This window comes from Lutra lutra, chromosome Y (assembly GCF_902655055.1).
Source record: "Lutra lutra chromosome Y, mLutLut1.2, whole genome shotgun sequence".
NCBI classification, from domain to species: Eukaryota; Metazoa; Chordata; class Mammalia; order Carnivora; family Mustelidae; genus Lutra; species Lutra lutra.
In genome coordinates, this window is record NC_062297.1 from 2049593 (window position 1) to 2071429 (window position 21837).

At 37.2% G+C, this 21837-nt stretch overlaps 1 protein-coding gene across 1 annotated transcript in view; it reads right to left on the reverse strand.

Annotated features, from left to right (window-relative positions):
* Positions 1 to 313: 313 nt before the first annotated feature.
* LOC125092635 (cullin-4B-like) overlaps positions 314 to 21837 on the reverse strand; it is a 139865-nt gene continuing 118341 nt past the window's right edge. The window contains exons 20-21 of the mRNA XM_047717030.1: positions 2618 to 2770; positions 314 to 890 (exon numbers count right to left, since the gene is read on the reverse strand). Coding sequence (XP_047572986.1) covers positions 795 to 890; positions 2618 to 2770 — 249 coding nt within the window. The 3' untranslated portion in view covers positions 314 to 794. The remainder of the gene's footprint in view (positions 891 to 2617; positions 2771 to 21837) is intronic.

A 21837-nucleotide genomic window follows, 5' to 3' on the forward strand; every position in this document is an offset into this window, starting at 1 on the left:
TTTTTATCTAAGGACACACACAGGCTAAAAATCAAAAGATAGAAAACAAATTCCATACAAATGAGAATCTGAAAAGAATAGTGATAGTCATATCTATTTTTACACAAAATAAAAAATAAGCCAAAATTTATAATAAGAAGTTAAAATGGTAAATTTCAAATTATATTTTGCCACAATTTTATATATATACGTGTGTTGTAACTGAAGTAAATTGTTTTAAAGACGTCTGAAATTTAAAAATAAATAAAGTTGTCTAAAATTATTTTTAATATTACAGGTAAGTTTTTAGGTTGATTACATGCTGTAATATTAGATGTTTTACATTATTACATGACTAATTTTGCCAGGAAAACTAACATAAGGACAAATAAGTCATGTTAATTCCTAAGTTCATACAGAATTTAAACCATCCAGACATATAATTAATCTTGCCATTTTACACTTAAATGTGTTTGTTTCTAGGTTCCTCTACATGAAACTTGTTCTTTATTAAACTAACACACATTACATGCAATGAATATGAACTATACTGGAATGAACGATAGAGTGTGAACTGTATGAAATATTCCATAAAGTTTCAGATCGTTAAGTGCACTGTAAATATATTAAAAACTGTCATTCAGAAAATTGTATACATTAACAGAGAATGCTGATGAAAATTTTCATTCTGCATTTGTATTTTTAATGCATTGTTTTAACCCAATATCAGTGCAATATTTTAATCAATTAACAAGACCATGAGGCACCTACGAAAAGTAGGCATAGTGTCAGATATTCAAATTAATGCCAGAGCTTCATGCAATATACTTGTACTGGTTTGGATTTTCTTTATCTCTTTCCATGTAGTCTCTGTCAATTAAGGATTCTATTCTCTTCTTCAGATCAGAAGGCTACAAAACAAAGTAAATTATTAGGGTTAGTAAAACTGATATCACAATATTTCCTATTCTTACCTCAAATGCAAAAAAACCCAAATGATTACATTTTATATATCATACTTTATTATCCATATTTCTCAGGAAACAATAAATTTCTTAACTAAAGGAAATTACTACCATGAACGTAGATATGCATAAGAAAAGTACAAAATAAGATTAAAGCACAATTAATACATAAGGAATAGAATAAAAGTTTAAAAAATCATACTTTCAATTTCTTTAACAATGCAGAGAAAAAGCAGTTATATTCATTAACCACTACCATATAGCAAAGGTTCTAGAATGCAGAAGACAGTTAATACCTTAGGCACAACTGTTTCTATTAGGCACACATTCAGTTAGGATGTAGAGATCGCACTGACTATAATGCACATTAAGGAAAGTAATTCCATAATTTACTAAAGCACAATAGGCACCCAACTGAGCCATGGGTAGAGAACATGGAAAGATTTCAAAAGTTTGTGTTTCTTTTTTTTTTTTTTTTAATTTTTCCTCAGAGAAGAAACAGCTTTTAAATTTAAAAAATCAGGAGTACAAGGATAATGTAGCAGCCTAGCTAGAATTTCCTTAGCACTTTACTATACTTTGGTCACTCTCTTGTCTTAATAACACTAGAATAAATTGTTAATTAAAATTATCATTTTCCATGAGGAAGCTAAGATAAAACATATTGTGTAAACTTGCCAAGAGTCACAAAGTAGAAAGAGATGAAATAAAGTGCAATTGAAATCATAGCCAACTGAGAAAAAAAAAAGAAAAGAAATCCTAGCTAACAGTTTCCAGACTTTATAAGCCAAGCCATAACCCATCTAGAAATTGACATGTTTTGTAGAAACTATATTTTGATCATTTAGGACATATAAAACTACTAACAATTTTTCACTTTATTTCAAAGAAATGCAGGAAAATGCTTGAATTTTTTTGACATTTTAGGGTTTTTAAAATTTTTTTTCATTTATAATAATAATATTATTATTATTAGGTTCAGTTAGCTAACATATAGTACATCACCACTTTGATAAAGTGTTCAATGAGTCATTAGTTACTTGAAATTTTTAATATTACCTCAAAAAATTTATTCAAAAATCAAAGCTATGAGAACCAAACATAATAGCTGTAAACTGTGTTTTTAAAAAAACATCTAAATTTTTTAAAATGATAGCAAGAAATAATTTGTCAAATATTGCTATATAATTTGGTAGATTGTAATATTTAAATGTCATCAAGATCAATCCTTCTAAGAGGCAAAGACAGAGAAAGGAATCTCCTAATGAGATCAAAGTCCTCTCTGCTAATTGTGAAGTATTCAATTACACATAAGCAATGGGAATAAAGGCAATTCCTGTACTCTATAAAGGAGATACATGATGGAGGAGCCTCTAAATCATAGAGGTACAGTGGAAATATTTAAAATTGGATCATAAAGTTGATTTTTTTCTGCTGTTACTTTTTAAAATGTTGTAATTTATTGTTTCTGTTTGAAAAATTGATACAATCAATAACAATACAGTAAAGTATAACAAAAGAGGGACATAAGTCCTGTTTTCTACTCACTGTGATAACCACATTAACACACAGTACTTAACTCACATTATACATAAATTTTTATTTAAAATTACTTTATAAACTTGCTTTATTTAAAAGTACTCAATGTCACTGAATTTTTTTGATCTGTTTACCTTCAGTGTAAATTTTAGCTGGTTATACAGTTCTGACAGAAGTACACTGTGGCTAAGTGTTTTCCTTATCTTCATTATACGAACAATTGCAGCATCAATCTGATATTGTCGGTCTTGGAAAACTCTCTGTGTGGTGATGGCATGTTCCTCTACCTAATAAAAATAATTAAAAGATAATAGGACAATACATACGATTTTAATAAGAACCAACTGTTATATTCAAACTTTTAACTTAAAAAAAAAAGTCTATCTTTTCTTATATCCTAAACTTATGCCTATAGTTAACAGTAATTTTCTAAATCATCTGAGTTTCCAGTTAGGAATATGTTATCTTTTTCACTGCCTCCTGGGATGCAAATTCCAAATAAAGCCTCCAAATCCTCAAAGCAAGAGTGTCTTCCTTTTAATTTCTCAATCTTTTCTATATTTTTACTATTTCACAGTCTGTATGTGCTTTCATTAGTATTATATTTGCTTAAATGCTCTACTTTTCCCTTTTTAAAGATTATCTCAACTTTGTTTTTCCAGTAAAACTTCAAATATAGTGTCTCTAATAGAAATACCTTCATTTATCTTCTATTCTTCAGACATATATTTTCTATTGAAATGAAAACACAAAATTAGCCATTTTTAATTTGTTCAAATGGCTAAAATTTTTAAAATATATGGTTGGTAGTATTTAAGCATACTCACAATGTTGTGGGACTACCATCTACCTCTATATTCAAAACATGTTCACCATCCAGAAAACAATGGTTAAGTAATGATTAAGAATGATTAAGTAATCATTCTTCATTCCCCATTCTCCATGATGTAGTTACCACTAGTCTTCTACTTTATTTGTGCATTTGTCTACTTTTCAAATATAACATGGAAAGAATTACACAATAACATTGCTATTATGTCTGGCTTCTTTCACTTAGCATAATGTTTTTGTACACAAAATGTATTTTTAAAAGATTTTATTTATTTATTTGACAGAAAGGCAGGCAGAGAGGCAGGCTGTGGGGTGGTGAGGGATGCAGGCTCCCTGCTGAGCAGAGAGCCTCATGTGGGACTCCATCCCAGGACCCTGAGATCATGACCTGAGCCAAAGGCAGTGGCTTAACCCACTGAGCCACCCAAGTGCCCCTGTACACAAAATATTTTTATACAGATAAATATTTTTTACACATAATGTATGTAAAATTAAACTCATATCAAATAGAATCAAGCTAAGAATCACTAAAGAAAGGAAATACATGGATATAAATAACAGACACCTAAATAGCAATAGGTTAAGAACAAATCACTAGAAGGTGCCTGAGTAGCTCAGTCTGTTAAGCATCCAACTCTTAATTTCAGCTCAGGTCATGATCTCTGGGTGATAGGATCAAGCCCTGCATCTGGCTCCACACTCAGTGGGGAGTTTACTTGAGGATTTCTCTCTCTCTGCCCCTCCCCTCACACATGTTCTCTGTGTGTATGTAAAATAAATAAATTTTAAAAAATAAATCACTAGGAAAAGTAGAAAATACTTGGAAGTGAATGAGAAGGAATACAAATGAAAATAAAACGAGGGAATACTGTATAGCAGTGCTCAAAGGGAAATTTAAAGATGTAAATGCTCGTATTCAAAAAAGAAAGAGCTCTCAAAGCAATAACAGCAGGAACTTGAAAAAGAAGAGAAAACTGACCTCAAGCTACTGAAAGGAAATAGGAAAGAGCAGAGGCAAACAAAATAGAGGATAAAATAGAAAAATCATAAAAATAAGTTGGTTTTTTGAAAAGAGTAACAGAACAGGCAGAACTTTTTAATACCAATAAAAGACATGGGTTTATTTACCAGAATCTTGCACAGCTGGGGAAGATGGGTGCTCCCTCACCACTACTCCTTTCCACCATGGTAGAGACTGTCAGCTATCTCTACCTATCAGCTTGAGCGACTGGGTGATGATGATACTAAGTTTGTTTTAGCCACTTCATTGTTTTTCCCTTCGTTTGTTTTACTCTAATATAGTGGTGGAACTAACTTCTCCTTTGAAAACACTGACTTCTACCAAGGCTCTTTTATTCTTGGATATCTCTTTCAATTCTCTTGCTTTTCCCCCAGGAGTAACATCTGTCATCTGTGGCAGTCTTTATTTGAGAGGGGGTAGTTGTGGGATTGGAGAGAATGTTCTCCGTGTTTTTTCTCCTTTTTCTTCTTTTCTTCTTTTTCTGATTCATATTCAACCTTAAATTAGTGCCTGTGTGTTGCAAATGGCCCCTTTGTAGCTATCGTATCCCACCGGTGGGATAAGACTTTTCAAAGTCTAAGTGTATGATGGTTTTCCACTTCTGTAAAGTTAGAGTAATTTTCTCTTACATTGCCCCTTCTAAGTGGTTATTCACTATTTCAAATGTTAAAACCTTTGTTGTTTCTCCCTCAGTGGGTTTATAATTTTTTTACAAGAGGAGTTCAGGCATGTGTGCCTTTTAAGACTGTTCCACAGAGGTGCCTGTGTAACTCAATTGGTCAGATGACTGCCTTTGGCTCAGGTCACGATCCTGAAGTGCTGGGATCAAGTCCTGCATCAGGCTCCCTGCTCAGCAGGGAGTCTGCTTCTCTCTCTGACCTCTCCCTTCTCATGCTCTCTCACTCCCTCTCTCAAATAAGTAAAATAAAATAAAATTAATCTTAAACAAAAGACTGTTTCATAGGAGGGATTTCTCCAGTTTCTCCTATGAGCTTTAGCTTAGTGAGGTTTATACAGAAAAAGTGTCAAGTAAATTTGAACTTCCTTTTATGTCTTTAGTTGCATGTGTTTTATAATGTCACAAGTACTTTTATCAAACCTTCAGCAATTTGTTAAAATATTACACATACCTGTATAGACATTACTTCCTTTTCAGGTTAACATTAAATGAGCCAATACTTGTGCTTTGTTTCCTCTCAGGTTTAGGATGCCCTACAACCTCATCCCTCTGTTTTGTCCAATAAGAGCAATTTTTAAAAACTATCAACTTATTTGTTGCTAAAGTTAGATGGATTACAAGCCAATATTTCTGATAAACAGGTACAAAAATCCTTAAAAAAATTAAATCAAATCAAGCAATACATTAAAAGAATCATGTAAAAGGATCAAGTGAGATTTATTCTAGGGCTGCAGGTGTGGTTCAACATCTTCATGTCAATGTAACAGATCACATTAAAAAAAGATGAAAAAATCATGATCATCTCAATGAAAGACAGAAAAGTATTTGATGTAATCCAAAATCAAATTGTGACACAAAAAAATATCAACAAAGTTGATACTGAGGGACAGTACCTCAACACAGCAAAGGCTGTGGATGACAAGCCCACAGCTAACATCACAATAAAACTTGAAACTTTTTGGCTACATTCAGGAAAAAGACGAGGATCCCCTCACCACTTTTATTAAACATAGTACTGGAGGTCCCAGCCAAAGCAATCAGAAAAGAAAATAATAAAGGCCAAATTGTAAGTGAAATAAAGCTACCAGTGTTTACAACCAACATAATACCAAAAGGAAAAAACTTTAAAGACTCCATGAGAACACTACTATAACTAAGTTATGAATTCTGTAAAATGATGGCAGGATACTTGTATTCTTATACTATTTATTAATTATCAGAAAGAGAAATTAAGTAAACAATCCCATTTAAGGGGCGCCTGGGTGGCTCAGTGGGTTAAGCCGCTGCCTTCGGCTCAGGTCATGATCTCGGAGTCCTGGGATCGAGCCCCGCATCGGGCTCTCTGCTCAGCAGGGAGCCTGCTTCCTCCTCTCTCTCTGCCTGCCTCTCTGCCTGCTTGTGATCTCTCTGTCAAATAAATAAATAAAATCTTTAAAAACAAAAAAACAAAAAACCAAAAACAATCCCATTTAAAATTGCACGCAAAATACGAAAAAAATAAAATGCAAGAAAAAAGAAAAAGAAAGAAAGAAAGAAAGAAAGAAAGAAAGAAAGAAAGAAAGAAAGAAAGAGAGATTAAGCAATCCAAAGAAAGGATAAGGACCTAAACTGTAAGACACTGGTAGATGAAAATGAAGGTGACACAAATATATTGAAAGATATACCTTGCATTTGGATTGGAAGAATTAACTTAAGAAATTAAAAATAGAGTTACCCTATGACCCTGCCATTGCACTACTGCATATGTGCCCCAAAGATAGAGAAGTAGTGAAAAGAAGGGCCGTCTGTACCCCAATGTTCATAGCAGCAATGGCCACAGTTGCCAAACTGTGGAAAGAGCCAAGATGCCCTTCAACAGATGAACAGAAAAAGAAGATATGGTCCATATATACTAGGGAGTATTATGCCTGCATCAGAAGGATGAATACCCAACTTTTGTATCAACATGGATGGGACTGGAAGAGATTATGCTGAATGAAATAAGTCAAGCAGAGATAGCAGACCAATTATCATATGGTCTCACTTGTGGAGCCTAAGGAATAACATGGAAGAATAGTGAATTGGGGGAAATTGGAAGGGGAGATGACCCATGAGAGACTGCAGGCTCTGAGAAAGAAACTGAGGATTGTGGAGGAGTAGAGGGTTAGGTGAGCCTGGTTGTTGGTAGTAAAGAGGTTACATATTGCATGGAGCACTGGATGTAGTTCGTAAACAATGAATGCTGGAATACTGGAAAAATAAGATTAAAATTTTAAAAACCCTCAAAATGGATGAAAGACCTATATAGAACACAGAAATCAATCAAAATCCTAGAGAAGAATACAGGTTGAAATCTCTTGGACCTTAGCTGCAACAACATTTTCTCAGACACATCTCCATAGGCAAGGGGGGAAAAGCAAAAAAGAACTATTGGGATTTAAGCAAGATAAAAAAGAATGCTGCACAGCAAAGGAAACAGTTAAAAAAAAAAACCCTCAAAGTCAATTACCAGAATGGAAGAAGATACTCACAAATGACATCCTGGTTAAAAAGGTCTGGTATCCAAAATGTATACTGAATTTACCAATCTCAACACCCAAAAAACTAATCTAGACAAGAAATGAACAGACATGAGCAGATATTTTCAAAGAACACATCCAAAGACTATAGACATGAAGAAATGCTGCACATTATTCAACACAAGGAGAATTGAGCTCAAAATACATTGATCTACCACCTCACACCAGTCAAAATGGCTGAAATTAGCAAGTGAGGAAATAACAAATATTGGTGAGGATGTTGAGAAAAGAGGAAACTTCTTACAGTGTTGATGGGAATGCAAGCCACTCTGGAAAACATTATGGAGGTTCCTCAAGAAGTTGAAAATACAGGCACCTGCGTGGCTCAGTTAATTTTCTATCTTTGGCTCAGGTCATGATCCCAGAGTCCTAGGATCGAACCCCACATTGGTCTCCCTGCCCAAAAGGAAGCCTGCTTCTTCCTCTCCCACAGCCCTGCTGGTGTTTCCTCTCTCACTGTATCTCTATATCAAATAAAACCTTTAAAAAAAAAGTTAAACCACCATGACAAGGTGGGATTCATTCCTGGGATACAAAGATGGTTCAACATTCGCAAATCAATCAATGTGATAGAACAAATCAATAAAAGAAGAGAGAAGAACCACATGGTCCTCTCAGTTGAGGCAGAAAAAGCATTTGACAAAATCCAGCATCCGTTCCTGATTAAAACTCTTCAAAGTATAGGGATAGAGGGAACATTCCTGAACATCAAATCTGTTTATGAAAAACCCACAGCAAATATCATCCTCAATGGGAAAAAGCTTGCAGCCTTCCCATTGAGATCAGGAAAGCAACAAGGATGCCCACTCTCACCACTCTTGTTCAACATAGTATTAGAAGTCCTAGCAACAGCAATCAGACAACAAGGAGAAATAAAAGGTATTCAAATTGGCAATGAAGAAGTCAAACTCTCTCTCTTGCAGATGACATGATTCTTTATATGGAAAACCCAAAAGACTCCACCCCCAAACTACCGAAACTCATACAACAATTCAGTAATGTGGCAGGATACAAAGTCAACATACAGAAATCAGCGGCTTTCTTATACACTAACAAAGAAAATACAGAAAGGGAAATTAGAGAATCAATTCCATTTACTATAGCACCAAGAACCATAAGATACCTGGGAATAAACCTAACCAAAGAGGTAAAGGACCTGTACTTGAGGAACTACAGAACACTCATGAAAGAAATTGAAGAAACACAAAAAGATGGAAGACCATTCCATGCTCTTGGATAGGAAGAATAAACATTGTTAAAATGTCTATACTGCCTAGAGCAATCTATACTTTTACTGCCATTCCAATCAAAATTCCACCGGTATTCTTCGAAGAGCTGGAGCAAATAATCCGAAAATTTGTATGGAACCAGAAGAGACCCCAAATCACTAAGGAAATGCTGAAAAACAAAAATAAAACTGGGGGCATCACGTTACCTGATTTCAAGCTTTACCACAAAGCTGTGATCACCAAGACAGCATGGTACTGGCATAAAAACAGACACATAGACCAGTGGAACAGAATAGAGAGCCCAGATATGGACCCTCAACTCTATGGTCAGTTAATCTCTGACAAAACAGGAAAAAATATACAGTGGAAAAAAGACAGTCTCTTCAATAAACGGTGCTGGGAAAACTGGGCAGCTATATGTAGAAAAATGAAACTCGACCATTCTCTTACACTGTACACAGAGATAAACTCAAAATGGATAAAAGACCTCAATGTGAGACAGGAATCCATCAGAATCCTAGAGGAGAACACAGGCAGTAATCTCTTTGATATCAGCCACAGCAACTTCTTTCAAGATATGTCTCCAAAGGCAAAGGAAACAAAAGCAAAACAAACTTTGGGACTCCATGAAAATCAAAAGCTTATGCACAGCAAAGGAAACAGTCAAGAAAACAAGAGGCAACCCACAGAATGGGAGAAGATATTTGCAAATGACAGGACAGACAAAAGATTGATATCCAGGATCTATAAAGAACTCCTCAAACTCAACACACACAAAACAGACAATCATAACAAAAAATGGGCAGAAGATATGAACAGACACTTCTCCAATGAAGACATACAAATGGCTATCAGACACATGAAAAAATGTTCATCAGCACTAGCCATCAGGGAGATTCAAATGAAAACCACATTGAGATATCACCTTACACCAGTTAGAATGGCCAAAATTAGCAAGACAGGAAACAACATGTGTTGGAGGGGATGTTGAGAAAGGGGAACCCTCTTACACGGTTGGTGGGAATGCAAGTTGGTGCAGCCACTTTGGAGAACAGTGAGGAGATTCCTCAGGAAATTTAAAAAAGGAGCTTCCTTAGGACCCTGCAATTGCACTACTGGGGTTTTACCCCAAAGATACAGATGTAGTGAAAAGAAGGGCCATGTGTACCCCAATGTTTATAGCAGCAATGGCTACGGTTGCCAAACTGTGGAAAGAACCAAGATGACCTTCAACAGATGAATGGAAGGAAGATGTGGTCCATATACACTATGGAGTATTATGCCTCCATCAGAAAGGATGTATACCCAACTTTTGTAGCAACATGGATGGGACTGGAAGAGATTATGCTGAGTGAAATAAGTCAAGCAGAGAGAGTCTATTATCATATGGTTTCACTGATTTGTGGAGCATAACAAATAGCATGGAGGACATGGGGAGTTAGGAGAAGGGAGTTGAGGGAAATTGAAAGGGGAGGTGAACCATGAGACACTATGGACTCTGAAAAACAATCTGAAGAGTTTGAAGAGGTGGGGGGGTGGGAGGTTGGGGGAACCAGGTGGTGGGTATTAGAGAGGGCACGGATTGCATGGAGCACTGGGTGTGGTACAAAAACAATGAATACTGTTATGCTGAAAAAAAAAAAAGGTAAAAATAGAGCTACTCTATGTTCCAGCAATTTCACTACTAGGTAATAATGGATACAAATATAGTGATTCAAAGGGGCACCAACAATGTCCACAATATCAAATTGTAGGAAGAGCCCAGATGTCCACTGACAGATGAATGGAAAAAGGTGATGTAGTGTGTGTGTGTGTGTGTGTACACACATATAACACAAATGGAATATTAACTGACAATCAGAAAGGATGAAATTTTACCATTTGAAATGACATGGCTGGAACTAGATGGTATTAAGTTAATTGGTCTATGTCCATCACAGAACAACAAACACTATATGATTTCAGTCATAAGTGGTAGTTAAGAAAAAAAAAAAAAACTAGTGAACATTGGGAAGGGAAAGGGAAATTAAGACAATAACACTTATAAGAAAATAAAATAAAAACAGTGATGGAGACCAAACATGAGAGATGCTTAATTCTAGGGAACAAACTCAGGGTTGCTGGAGGGGAGGGGGGATGAGGCAATTGGATGATGGGCACTTAGGAGAGTCCTTGATGGAATGAGCACTGGGTGATCTGGGCAACCCATGAATCGCAAAAATCAACCTTTGAAATTAATCATACACATGATAACTTCACTTGAATTTCAATAAAATCAAAAGGCGAGTAACCTGAAACCAATGCAACTGATAACACAACAGTCAAAACCATTAGGATACAACTCAAGCAGTTTGAAGAGGGAACACTAGAACCATCCAGGCCTGTCACAAGAAGAAAAATCGCACTTAAAAAAAAAAAAAAAAAACAAAACGAAAAACAAAAACCACACTAAACTTTCACCTAAAGGAGCTTGACAAGAAAGAGAAAACAAAAACTAAAATAGTAGAGAGGAAAAAAAAAAGATTAGAGGAGAAACAAGTGTAATAGGGTCTAAAAGAGCAATGGAGACAATCAATGAAACAAGGCAATAGTTCTCTGGAAAAATTAATAAAATTAATAACCTTCTAGGCACAGTTAGGAAAAAACGAGAAGGGAACCCAATCAATAAAAGCACAAAGGAGACAGGAGTGGTAATACCCACAACTTCAGAAATATCAGTAAGTCTAAGAGAGAAATAGTATGAAAGTGATAGATCAACAAACTGGGTAACAGAGAAGAAATGGAGAATTTTCTAGAAACATGTGGAGGATGCAAACTGAAAGAGGAAGTCATACAAACTGTGAACAGACCAGTAACCAGCAAAGAAATGGAATCCATCCTGCAAAAATGTCCAAAAAACAAAAATCTGGGACAAGATGGCTTCACAGGGGAACTCTCCCAGACATGTCAGGAAGAGCTCATACCTATTCTTTTACCAATGAGAAACAAGAGAAATGGAAGGAACACTACAGAAGTCATTCTAGGAGGCCAGCAGTACCATTCTCAGAAAGCCACCACTACAAAAGACATCACTACAAAAGCAAAAAAAAAAAAAAAAAAAAAGGGACCCAAACCTCAGAGGAACACATCAGCAAAGATCCTCAAGGAAATAGCACGCTTAATCAGCCAATACATGAAAGCAATCATTCATCAAACACCAGTGGGATTTCTTCCTGGGTTGTCAGAATGGGTCAATTTTTATACATCAATCAATGGGATATATCACATCAATAGAAGAAAGGATAAGAACAATGTACTCCTTGCATGAGATCCCCAAAGAGCATCTGACCAAGGAAGACATCCAGTCATGATCAAAACCCTCCCCAAAGTAAGATTAGAAGGAATAGACAGGAAATTATAAAATCAAGGCCACCTATGAAGACCCTTCAGGTACAATTTTACCTGAGAGCATTCGTCCTGCAGTCAAGAACAAGGCAACATTTCCACACTCTCAACTTTTATTTTTTTATTTTTATTTTTTTTTTCATCCTCATCACCTTTATTCAACATAGTAATGAAAGTCCCAACCACAGCAAGGAGACAAATGAAAGAAACAAAGTAGCTATATTGGCCAAGAAGAAGATAGACTGTCACTATTTGCACATGACCTGATAGACTATATAGAAAAACCCCAAAGAGGGGTGCCTGGGAGGGTCAGTCGCTACAGTGAGAGACTGGAGCACTCAGACATCAGGTCATGATTTTCTGGGTTGTGAGATGGAGCCAGGCACTGGGACCTGAGCTGGGTGTGGATGCCTGCTTGAGATTCTTGCTCTCCCTCTCCTCAGGCCATCCCTCTCATCTCCCTCACTACAAAAAAGAAAAGGAGACCAAAGAAAATGCAAGTGACTCTACCAAAACATTTGCTGGAAGGCGTCAACAAATTTAGGAAAACTGCAGGATATACCATCCAAGTACAGAGGTTGGTCCCATTTCTGCCACTGAGGAAGCTACAAAAAGAGAAATTCAGGAAAGAATCCCAGGGTGGAGGGCTTGGAGGAGGAGTCTAACTGGTGGAGGTGTAGCGGGATGGAACATTTGTCCCCCCATGAATACAATTAGAGAATTATCAAAACACTGTGAACACCCAAGTAATCAAAGGGGGTGGGTGTCAAAGAAATAGTGCCACTCTATAAGCAGAAAACTGATCACATTTTGGAAGGTAGGCGATGTACAGACTTGAAGGCCCAGGGACAGAGCTGTAGATAGGGCAGTGAGGAAGGAGGTTGTAGCAGAAGGCTCCTGCAAAGGACTGGTAACAGTGGATCTCAAAAGGGACATTTAGAGAGACAAGATGGCGGGGAAGTAGGAAGAGGCGCCTTTTCAACCTGTACCCTAAAGTGAGCTGATTACCTACCAAAGAACTCCGATAACCCATGAAATCAGCCTGAGATCAGAATTATACACGTCTGGATCTCTACAGGGGCAGAAGATGCCAGTGGGCAGGTAAAGCAGAGTGGGAACGTCGGACTGATATCAGAAGATAAACAAAAGGACCATGACTCGGAATGTGCTCTGCCAGCGGCCAAGGGGGAATTTATATGGACTCTGCAACACCCACAGGGGACCAGACTGAGGCTTCTCTCTGAGAGGGAAGTCGGGGTGCAGTTTGCCTTCCTCTAAACCTACAAAAACCATCAAAAGTGGTCAAGGCGAGAGAAAGAAAAAAAAGTGAACAAACATAAAAACCTCCAGAGAACAAAAGCCTGAAAAAAAACCGGTTTCCTCAGAGCCCACCCCTTTGAGGGGGGCAGGAGGACTTAACTCAGGGAACATCACTGACTGAAAACCCATGTGGCAGGCCCCTCTCCCAGAAAACCAACCAGGAAAGAAAAAGAAAAAAAAAACTACAAGAGAACAACCACCACTACTTCATAGGACAACTTTTATTTTTAACTCATTCCCACTTTTCTGGTTCATTTTTTTAAAAAAAAAATTATTTATATGACAAGGAAAGAGACACAAGCAGGAGGAGTGGGAGAGGGAGAAGCAGGCTGCCCGCCGAGCAGAGAGCCTGACGTGGGGCTCGATCCCAGGACCCTGGGATCATGACCTGAGCCGAAGGCAGACACTCAATGACTGAGCCACCCAGGCTCCCTGCCCTGACTTTTTTTTTTTTTTAAGATTTTATTAATTCATTTTACAGACAGAGATCACAAGTAGGCAGAGAGGCAGGCAGAGAGAGAGAGAGAGAAGGAAGCGGCTCCCCGCTGAGCAGAGAGCCCGATGCGGGGCTCGATCCCAGGACCCTGGGACCATGACCCGAGCCGAAGGCAGCGGCCTTAACCCACTGAGCCACCCAGGCGCCCCTCATTTTTTTTATATAGATAATTTTTTAACCTATTTACCATCACAGTGAGATGTCCAGTACATCAAATTCCATACTAACCTTCTAACCTGAACTTTTTGATACATACTCCTGTGTTTTTCTTTTGCATTTCTATTTTTAAAAAATTTTTTTCTAAATTTTAGTTTAGTTTAGTCTAGTTTATTCCTTTTTAATTTTTATTTACTAATATTCATATAGAGTTAAACTTCAAGGTAATCCCCTTTCCCCAATCGATGCTACCCCTATAGGTAAACCAATTTTTAATCCCCCTTTATCTTAGGAAAGTTGAGACCTTTAACAAAGATATCAAGATACATCCAGGAAGAATAAAAACAGCCTTCCTCACCCACACTGAGAATTTATAACCACTCTCCCATCTTTTTCTTCTGCCAGTTATTCTGTATTTTTGTGTTTGTCATGATAGTATATAAATCTTACACTTGGGGTTCTTTTTGACAAGGTTATTCCTTTATTTGCATATATATATATATATCAATCATATACTTTTATCAGTCTTTTTGTTTGTCTGTTTTTGTTTGTATACTTCATCATACCCCAATCTTACCTTGGGGTCCATTTGGGCTGAACCTTTTCTTTTATCTTCCCTTTTTTCCTGTCTCTCTCTCTCCCTCTTTTTTTCTTTTTTCTTTTGCTTTTCCTTTTTATCTCGTTTGGGTGGGGAACCCTGATTTCTCAGAAGTGTTCCAGGGTGCACCTTGACTGCACCACAATCAATATATCCACTACATCTGTCCAGTCATCTCTCACCAAAATGACTAGGAGGAGGAATGCCCAACAGAAGAAAAATACAGAGGATGGGCCTTCTGCAACAGAGCTAATGGCTATCAACATAGACAATATGTCAGAAAGAGAATTCAGGCTAACAATTATCCAGGCAATAGCTAGGTTGAAGAAAGCCATGGATGACCAAATGGAATAGATTAGGGCTGAACTGAAAGCCACCAGGGATAATGTTCACAATGTTAGGGCAGAGCTGACAGCTACCAGGGATGAGGTTCACAATGCTTTCAATGAGTTCCAATCTAATCTAAATTCTCTCAAAGCTAGGGTAATTGAGACAGAAGATAGAAATAGTGATCAAAATAGAGGACAAACAAATAGAAAGGATCAGGAGGAAGCCTGGAACAAACAGCTTAGAAGCCACAAAAACAGAATCAGGGAAATAAATGTTGCCATGAAACGTTCCAACATCAGAATTATTGGAATCCCTGAAGGGGAGGAGAAAGAAAGAAGTCTAGAAGATATAGTGGAACAAGTTCTTCATGAAAATTTTCTCAATCTCGTGAATGGAACCAGCGTTCATGTTCTAGAGGCTGAACGGTCTCCACCCAAGATGATAGATTCCAGAAAAATATCAAGGCACCTGAGAGTCAAATTGAGGAATCATAATTGTATATATACTCTCTTGAAAGCTACTAGGACAAAGAGGCTCCTACTTATAGCAGAAAGGCCATCAGAATAACTTCATACCTGTCCACAGGGACCTGGCAAGCCAGAAAGGGCTGGCAAGATATATTCAGGGCACTGAATGAGAAGAACATGCAGCCAAGAATAGTTTATCCAGCAAGGCTGACATTCAAAATGGATGGAGAGAAAAAGAACTTCCAGGACTGTCAAGGCTTAAAAGACTATGCGACCACCAAGCCAACACTGCAGGAAATATTAAGGGGGTTTCTATAAAAGAAGAAAAATACTAAGAATAGCATTGAACAGAAATATAGAGACAATCTACAGAAAGAAAGACTTCAAAGGTAACATGAGGTCAATAAAAACGTATCTATCAATAATCACTCGCAATGTGAATGGCCTAAATGCGCCCATGAAACAGCACAGGGTTGCAGATCGGATAAAATGACAGGACCCATCCATATGTTGTCTACAAGAGACCAATTTTGAACCTAAAGATACACCCAGACTGAAAGTGAAGGGATGGAGAAGCATCTTTCATGCCAATGGGCCTCAAAAGAAGGCCGGAGTACCGATTCTCATATCAGACAAATTAGATTTAAACTAAAGACTGTAGTCAGAGATAAAGAAGGACACTACATTATTCTTAAAGGGACTACCCACCAAGATGATCTAACAATTGTAAATATCTCTGCAACCCAATATGGGAGCAGCCAATTACATAAGAATAAAAAAAAAAGAGTCATACTGATATGAATACATTAATAGTAGATGATCTTAACATGCCTCTCTCAGAAATAAACAGATCATCAAAGCAGATAATCAATAAAGAAACAAAAGCAATGAATGACATATTGGACCAGATGGACCTCATAGATATATACAGAACATTCCACCCTAAAACAACAGAATACTCATTCTTCTCAAGTGCACATGGAAGCTTCTCCAGAATAGACCACATACTGGGTCACAAATCAGGACTCAACCAATACGAAAAGACTGAGATTATTCCCTGTATATTCTCAGATCACAATGCTTTGAAACTGGAGCTCAATCACAAGGAAAAGTTCTGAAGCTAAAGGCCACCTTGCTTAAGAATGCTTGGATCAACCAGGAGATCAAAGGAGAACTGAAACAATTCATGGAAACCAATGAGAATGAAGACAATTCCTTCCAAAACCTATGGGATACAGCAAAGGTGGTCCTAAGGGGGAAATATATAGCCATCCAAGCCTCCCTCAAAAAAATTGAAAAATCCAGAATACACCAGCTGTCTCTACACCTAAAAGAACTGGAGAATCAACAACAAATCAAACCAACTCCACACATAAGAAGGGAAATAAGATTAGAGCTGAGATCAATGAGGTAGAAACCAGAGATACAGTAGAACATTATCAATGAAACTAGAAGCTGGTTTTTTGAAAGAATCAATAAGATCAATACACCACTGGCCACACTAATCCAAAAGAAAAGATAGAAAGCCCAAATTAATAAAATTATGAATGAAAAGGGAGAGATCACAACTAACACCAAGGAGTAGAAACAATCATCAGAAGTTATTATCAACAGTTATATGCCAATAAGCTAAGCAATCTAGATGAAATGGATGCATTCCTGGAAAACTATAAACTCCCCAAATTGAACCAGGAAGAAATTGACAACCTGAATAGACCGATATCTAGTAACAAGATTGAAGCAGTGATCAAAAACCTCCCAAAAAACAAGATCCCAGGACCTGATGGATTCCCTGGGGAGTTCTACCAAACTTTCAAAGAAGAAATAACACCTATTCTCCTGAAGCTGTTCCAAAAAATTGAAGCAGAAGGAAAACTTCCAGACTCTTTCTATAAAGCCAACATTACCCTGATCCCCAAACCAGACAAAGACCCTACCAGAAAGGAGAATTTCAGACCACTATCACTGATGACTATGGATGCTAAGATTCTCAACAAGATCCTAGCAAACAGGATCCAACAGCACATTAAAAGATTATCCACCATGACCAGGTGGGATTCATCCCTGGGCTACAAGGATGGTTCAACATTAGCAAATCAATCAATGTGATAGAACAAATCAATAAGAGAAGAGAGAAGAACCACATGGTCCTCTCAATTGATGCAGAAAAAGCATTTGACAAAATCCAGCATCCGTTCCTGATTAAAATGCTTCAAAGTACAGGGATAGAGGGAACATTCCTGAACTTCATAAAATCTATCTATGAACGACCCACAGCAAATATCACCCTCAATGGGAAAAAAGCTTGCAGCCTTCCCGTTGAGATCAGGAACACGACAAGGATGCCCATTCTCACCACTCTTGTTCAACACAGTATTAGAATTCGTAGCAACAGCAATCAGACAACAAAGAGAAATAAAAGGTATTCAAATTGGCAATGAAGAAATCAAACTCTCTCTCTTCGCAAATGACATGATACTTTATACGGAAAACCCAAAGACTCCACCCCCAAACTACTAGAACTCATACAACAATTCAGTAATGTGGCAGGATACAAAATCAATGTACAGAAAACCATTGCCCTCTTATACACTAACAATGAAAATACAGAAAGGGAAATTAGAGAACCGATTCCATTTACTTTAACACCAAGAACCATAAGATACCTGGAAATACACCTAACCAAAAAGGTAAAGGATCTGTACTCGAGGAAATACAGAACACTCATGAAAGAAACTGAAGAAGACACAAAAAGATGGAAGACCATTCCATGCTCTTGGATAGGAAGAATAAACATTGTTAAAATGTCTATACTGCCTAGAGCAATCTATACTTTTACTGCCATTCCAATCAAAATTCCACCGGTATTCTTCGAAGAGCTGGAGCAAATAATCTGAAAATTTGTATGGAACCAGAAGAGACCCCAGATTGCTAAGGAAATGTTGAAAAACAAAAATAAAACTGGGGGCATCACTTTGCCTGATTTCAAGCTTTACTACAAAGGTGTGATCACACAGACATCATGGTACTGGCATAAAAACAGACACATAGACCAGTGGAATAGAGTAGGGTGCCCAGATATGGACCCTCAAGTTTATGGTCAACTAATCTTTGATAAAGCTAGAAAAAATATCCAGTGGAAAAAAGAGTCTCTTCAATAAATGTTGCTGGGAAAATTGAACAGCTATGTGTAGAGGAATGAAACCCAACCATTCTTTTACACCATACACAAAGATAAACTCGAAAATGGAAAAAAAGACCTCAACATGAGGCAGGAATCCATCAGAAAGCTAGAGGAGAACATTCGCAGTTACCTCTTTGACACAGGCCACACCAACTTCTTTCAAGGTGTGTTTCCAAAGGCAAAGGATTCAAAAGCAAAAATGAACTTTGGGGACTTCATCAAGATCAAAAGTTTCTGCACACCAAAGGAAATAGTCAACAAAACAAAGAGGCAACCCACGGAATGGGAGAAGATATTCTCAAATAACAGTATAGACAAAAGGGCTGATATTCAAGATCTATAAAGAACTCCTCAAACTCAACACACACAAAACAGTTAATCATGTCAAAAGTGGGCAGCAGACATGGACAGACACTTCTCCAAAGAAGACATACAAATGGCTATCAGACACATGAAAAAATGTTCATCATCACTAGCCATCAGGGAGATTCAAATCAAAACCACATTGACATACCACCTTACACTAGTTAGATTGCCCAAAATTAACAGGACCATAAACAACATGTGCTGGAGAGGATGTGGGAAAGGGGTACCCTCTTATATTGTTGGTGGGAATGCAAGTTGTGCAGCCACTTTGGAGAACAGTGTGGAGATTCCTTAATTAATTAAAAATAGAGCTTCCCTATGACCCTGCAATTGCACTACTGGGTATTTATCCCAAAGATACAGATGTAGTGAAAAGAAAGTTCCATCTGTACCCCAACATTCATAACAGCAATGGCCATAGTTGCCAAACTGTGGAAAGAACCAAGATGCCCTTCAATGGATGAATGGATAAGGAAGATGTGGTTCATAAATACAATGCCGTATTATGCCTCCATCAGAAAGGATGAATATCCAACTTTTGTAGCAACATGGACGGGACTTGGAAGAGATTCTGCTGAGTGAAATAAGTCAAGCAGAGAGAGTCAATTATCATATGGTTTCGCTTATTCGTGGAGCATAAGGAATAACATGGGGAAATTGGAGGGGAGATAAACAATGAAAGACTATGGACTCTGAGAAACAAGCTGAGGGTTTTGGATGGGAGGTTGGGTCAGCCTGGTGGTGGGTATTATGGAGGGTATGTATTGCATGGAACACTGGGTGTGGTGCATAAAAAATGAATTTTGGAACACTGAAAATAAATTAAAAAAAATAAAAAAATAACAGACACATGAATGAGTAGAAAAGAACAGAGTGCTCAGAAATAAATCACAGCCAGGGGTGAATTAATCACAATGAACAATGGTCAATTACTCTACAACAAAGGAAGCAAGAATGTGCAATGGAAAAATGTCTCATCAACAAATGTGTTGGGGAAACTGGCCAGCTACATGCAGAAGAATTAAACTGAATCACTGTTCATAAAGATAATGCACTGTTCATAAAAACAATACACATGCAAAAATTTTAAAATTTTAAAATTAAATTAAATTCTGGGGCGCCTGGGTGGCTCAGTGGGTTAAGCCGCTGCCTTCGGCTCAGGTCATGATCTCAGAGTCCTGGGATTGAGCCCCGCATCGGGCTCTCTGCTCGGCGGGGAGCCTGCTTCCTCCTCTCTCTCTGCCTGCCTCTCTGCCTACTTGTGATCTCTCTGTCAAATAAATAAATAAAAATCTTAAAAAAATAATTAAATTAAATTCTAAATTAAATTTAAATTAAATTAAATACTAAATTAAATTTAAATTAAATTAAATACCTAAATGTGAAATCTGAAACCATAAATATCCTATAAGATAGCACAGGGCTTCCAGATATCTCTCCTGATTAAAGGAAACAAAACCAAAAAGTAAACTATTGACACTTTATCAAAAGTGTGTTTTAAAAGCCTTCGGCACAGTCAAGGAAACGATCAATAAAACCAAAAGACACCTATTGATTAGGGAACAACAACCTATTTAGTATCAAGGTAAGTATCCACAATATAAGGTTAGTATCCACAATATTAGGTTAGTATCCACAATATATAAAGGTTAGTATCCACAATATATAAAGAACTGATAGAACTCAACACCTGGAAAACAAAAAATCCAGCCATTAAATGGGCAGAAGACACAAACAGACACTACTGAAGAAGACATACAGATGGCCTCCAGACATATGAAAACATGCTCAACATCACTCATCATCAGGGAAATGCATTATTGAAACTATAATGAAATATCACCTCGCACCTGTCAGAATGGCTAAAATGAAGAGCACAAGAAACAACAGGTGTTGCAAAGATGTGGGGAAAAGGAAACACTCTTACACTGCTGATGGGAATGTAAACTGGTGTAACCAGTATGGAAAACAGTATGGAGCCTCCTCAAACAGTATGGAGACCCCTTAAAAAGTTCACAGTTGAAATACCCTGCAATTCAGTATTTAGTATTTACCTCAAAATATAAAAACAATAATTCAAAGGGATACATGCATCCCTATGCCTTTTGAAACATTACGTGCAGTAACCAAAGCCACCCAAGTATCTATGGATATGAATGGATAGAGAAGATATCACACACACATACACACACACATTATTTAGCACCCCCCCCCCAAAAAAAAAGAAAGAAAGAAAATCTTGCCATTTGCAACATTTATGGAACTAGACAAATACTAGATTTCACTCATTTGTGGAATGTAAGACACAAAACAAAAAAGCGAAAGGAAAAAAAAGAGAGTGAGATAAATGAAGGTATAGACTCTATAAAGAATAAACTAATGTTTACTAGAGGGAGGTTTGCGGGGATGAATAAACTGGGTGACGGCATTTAAGAGCACACTTGCTGGGATGAGCACAGTATGTTGTATGGAAATGTATGGAAATCAATATTGCATGGAAATTAATACTGAATTAATATATTGCACACCTGAAACTATTACTATGCTATATGTTAACTAGAACTAAAATTCCAAAAATTAATAAAAAAAAAGTTTCAGGTAACTAGTCACAAAGAATGAAAGAGGTTGGGGCTAAGATGGCAGAGAAGTAGGAGACACTGTTTCAACTGGTCCCCTAAAGTGAGCTGATTACCTACCAGAACACTCTGAACACACATGAAACCACCCTGAGATGT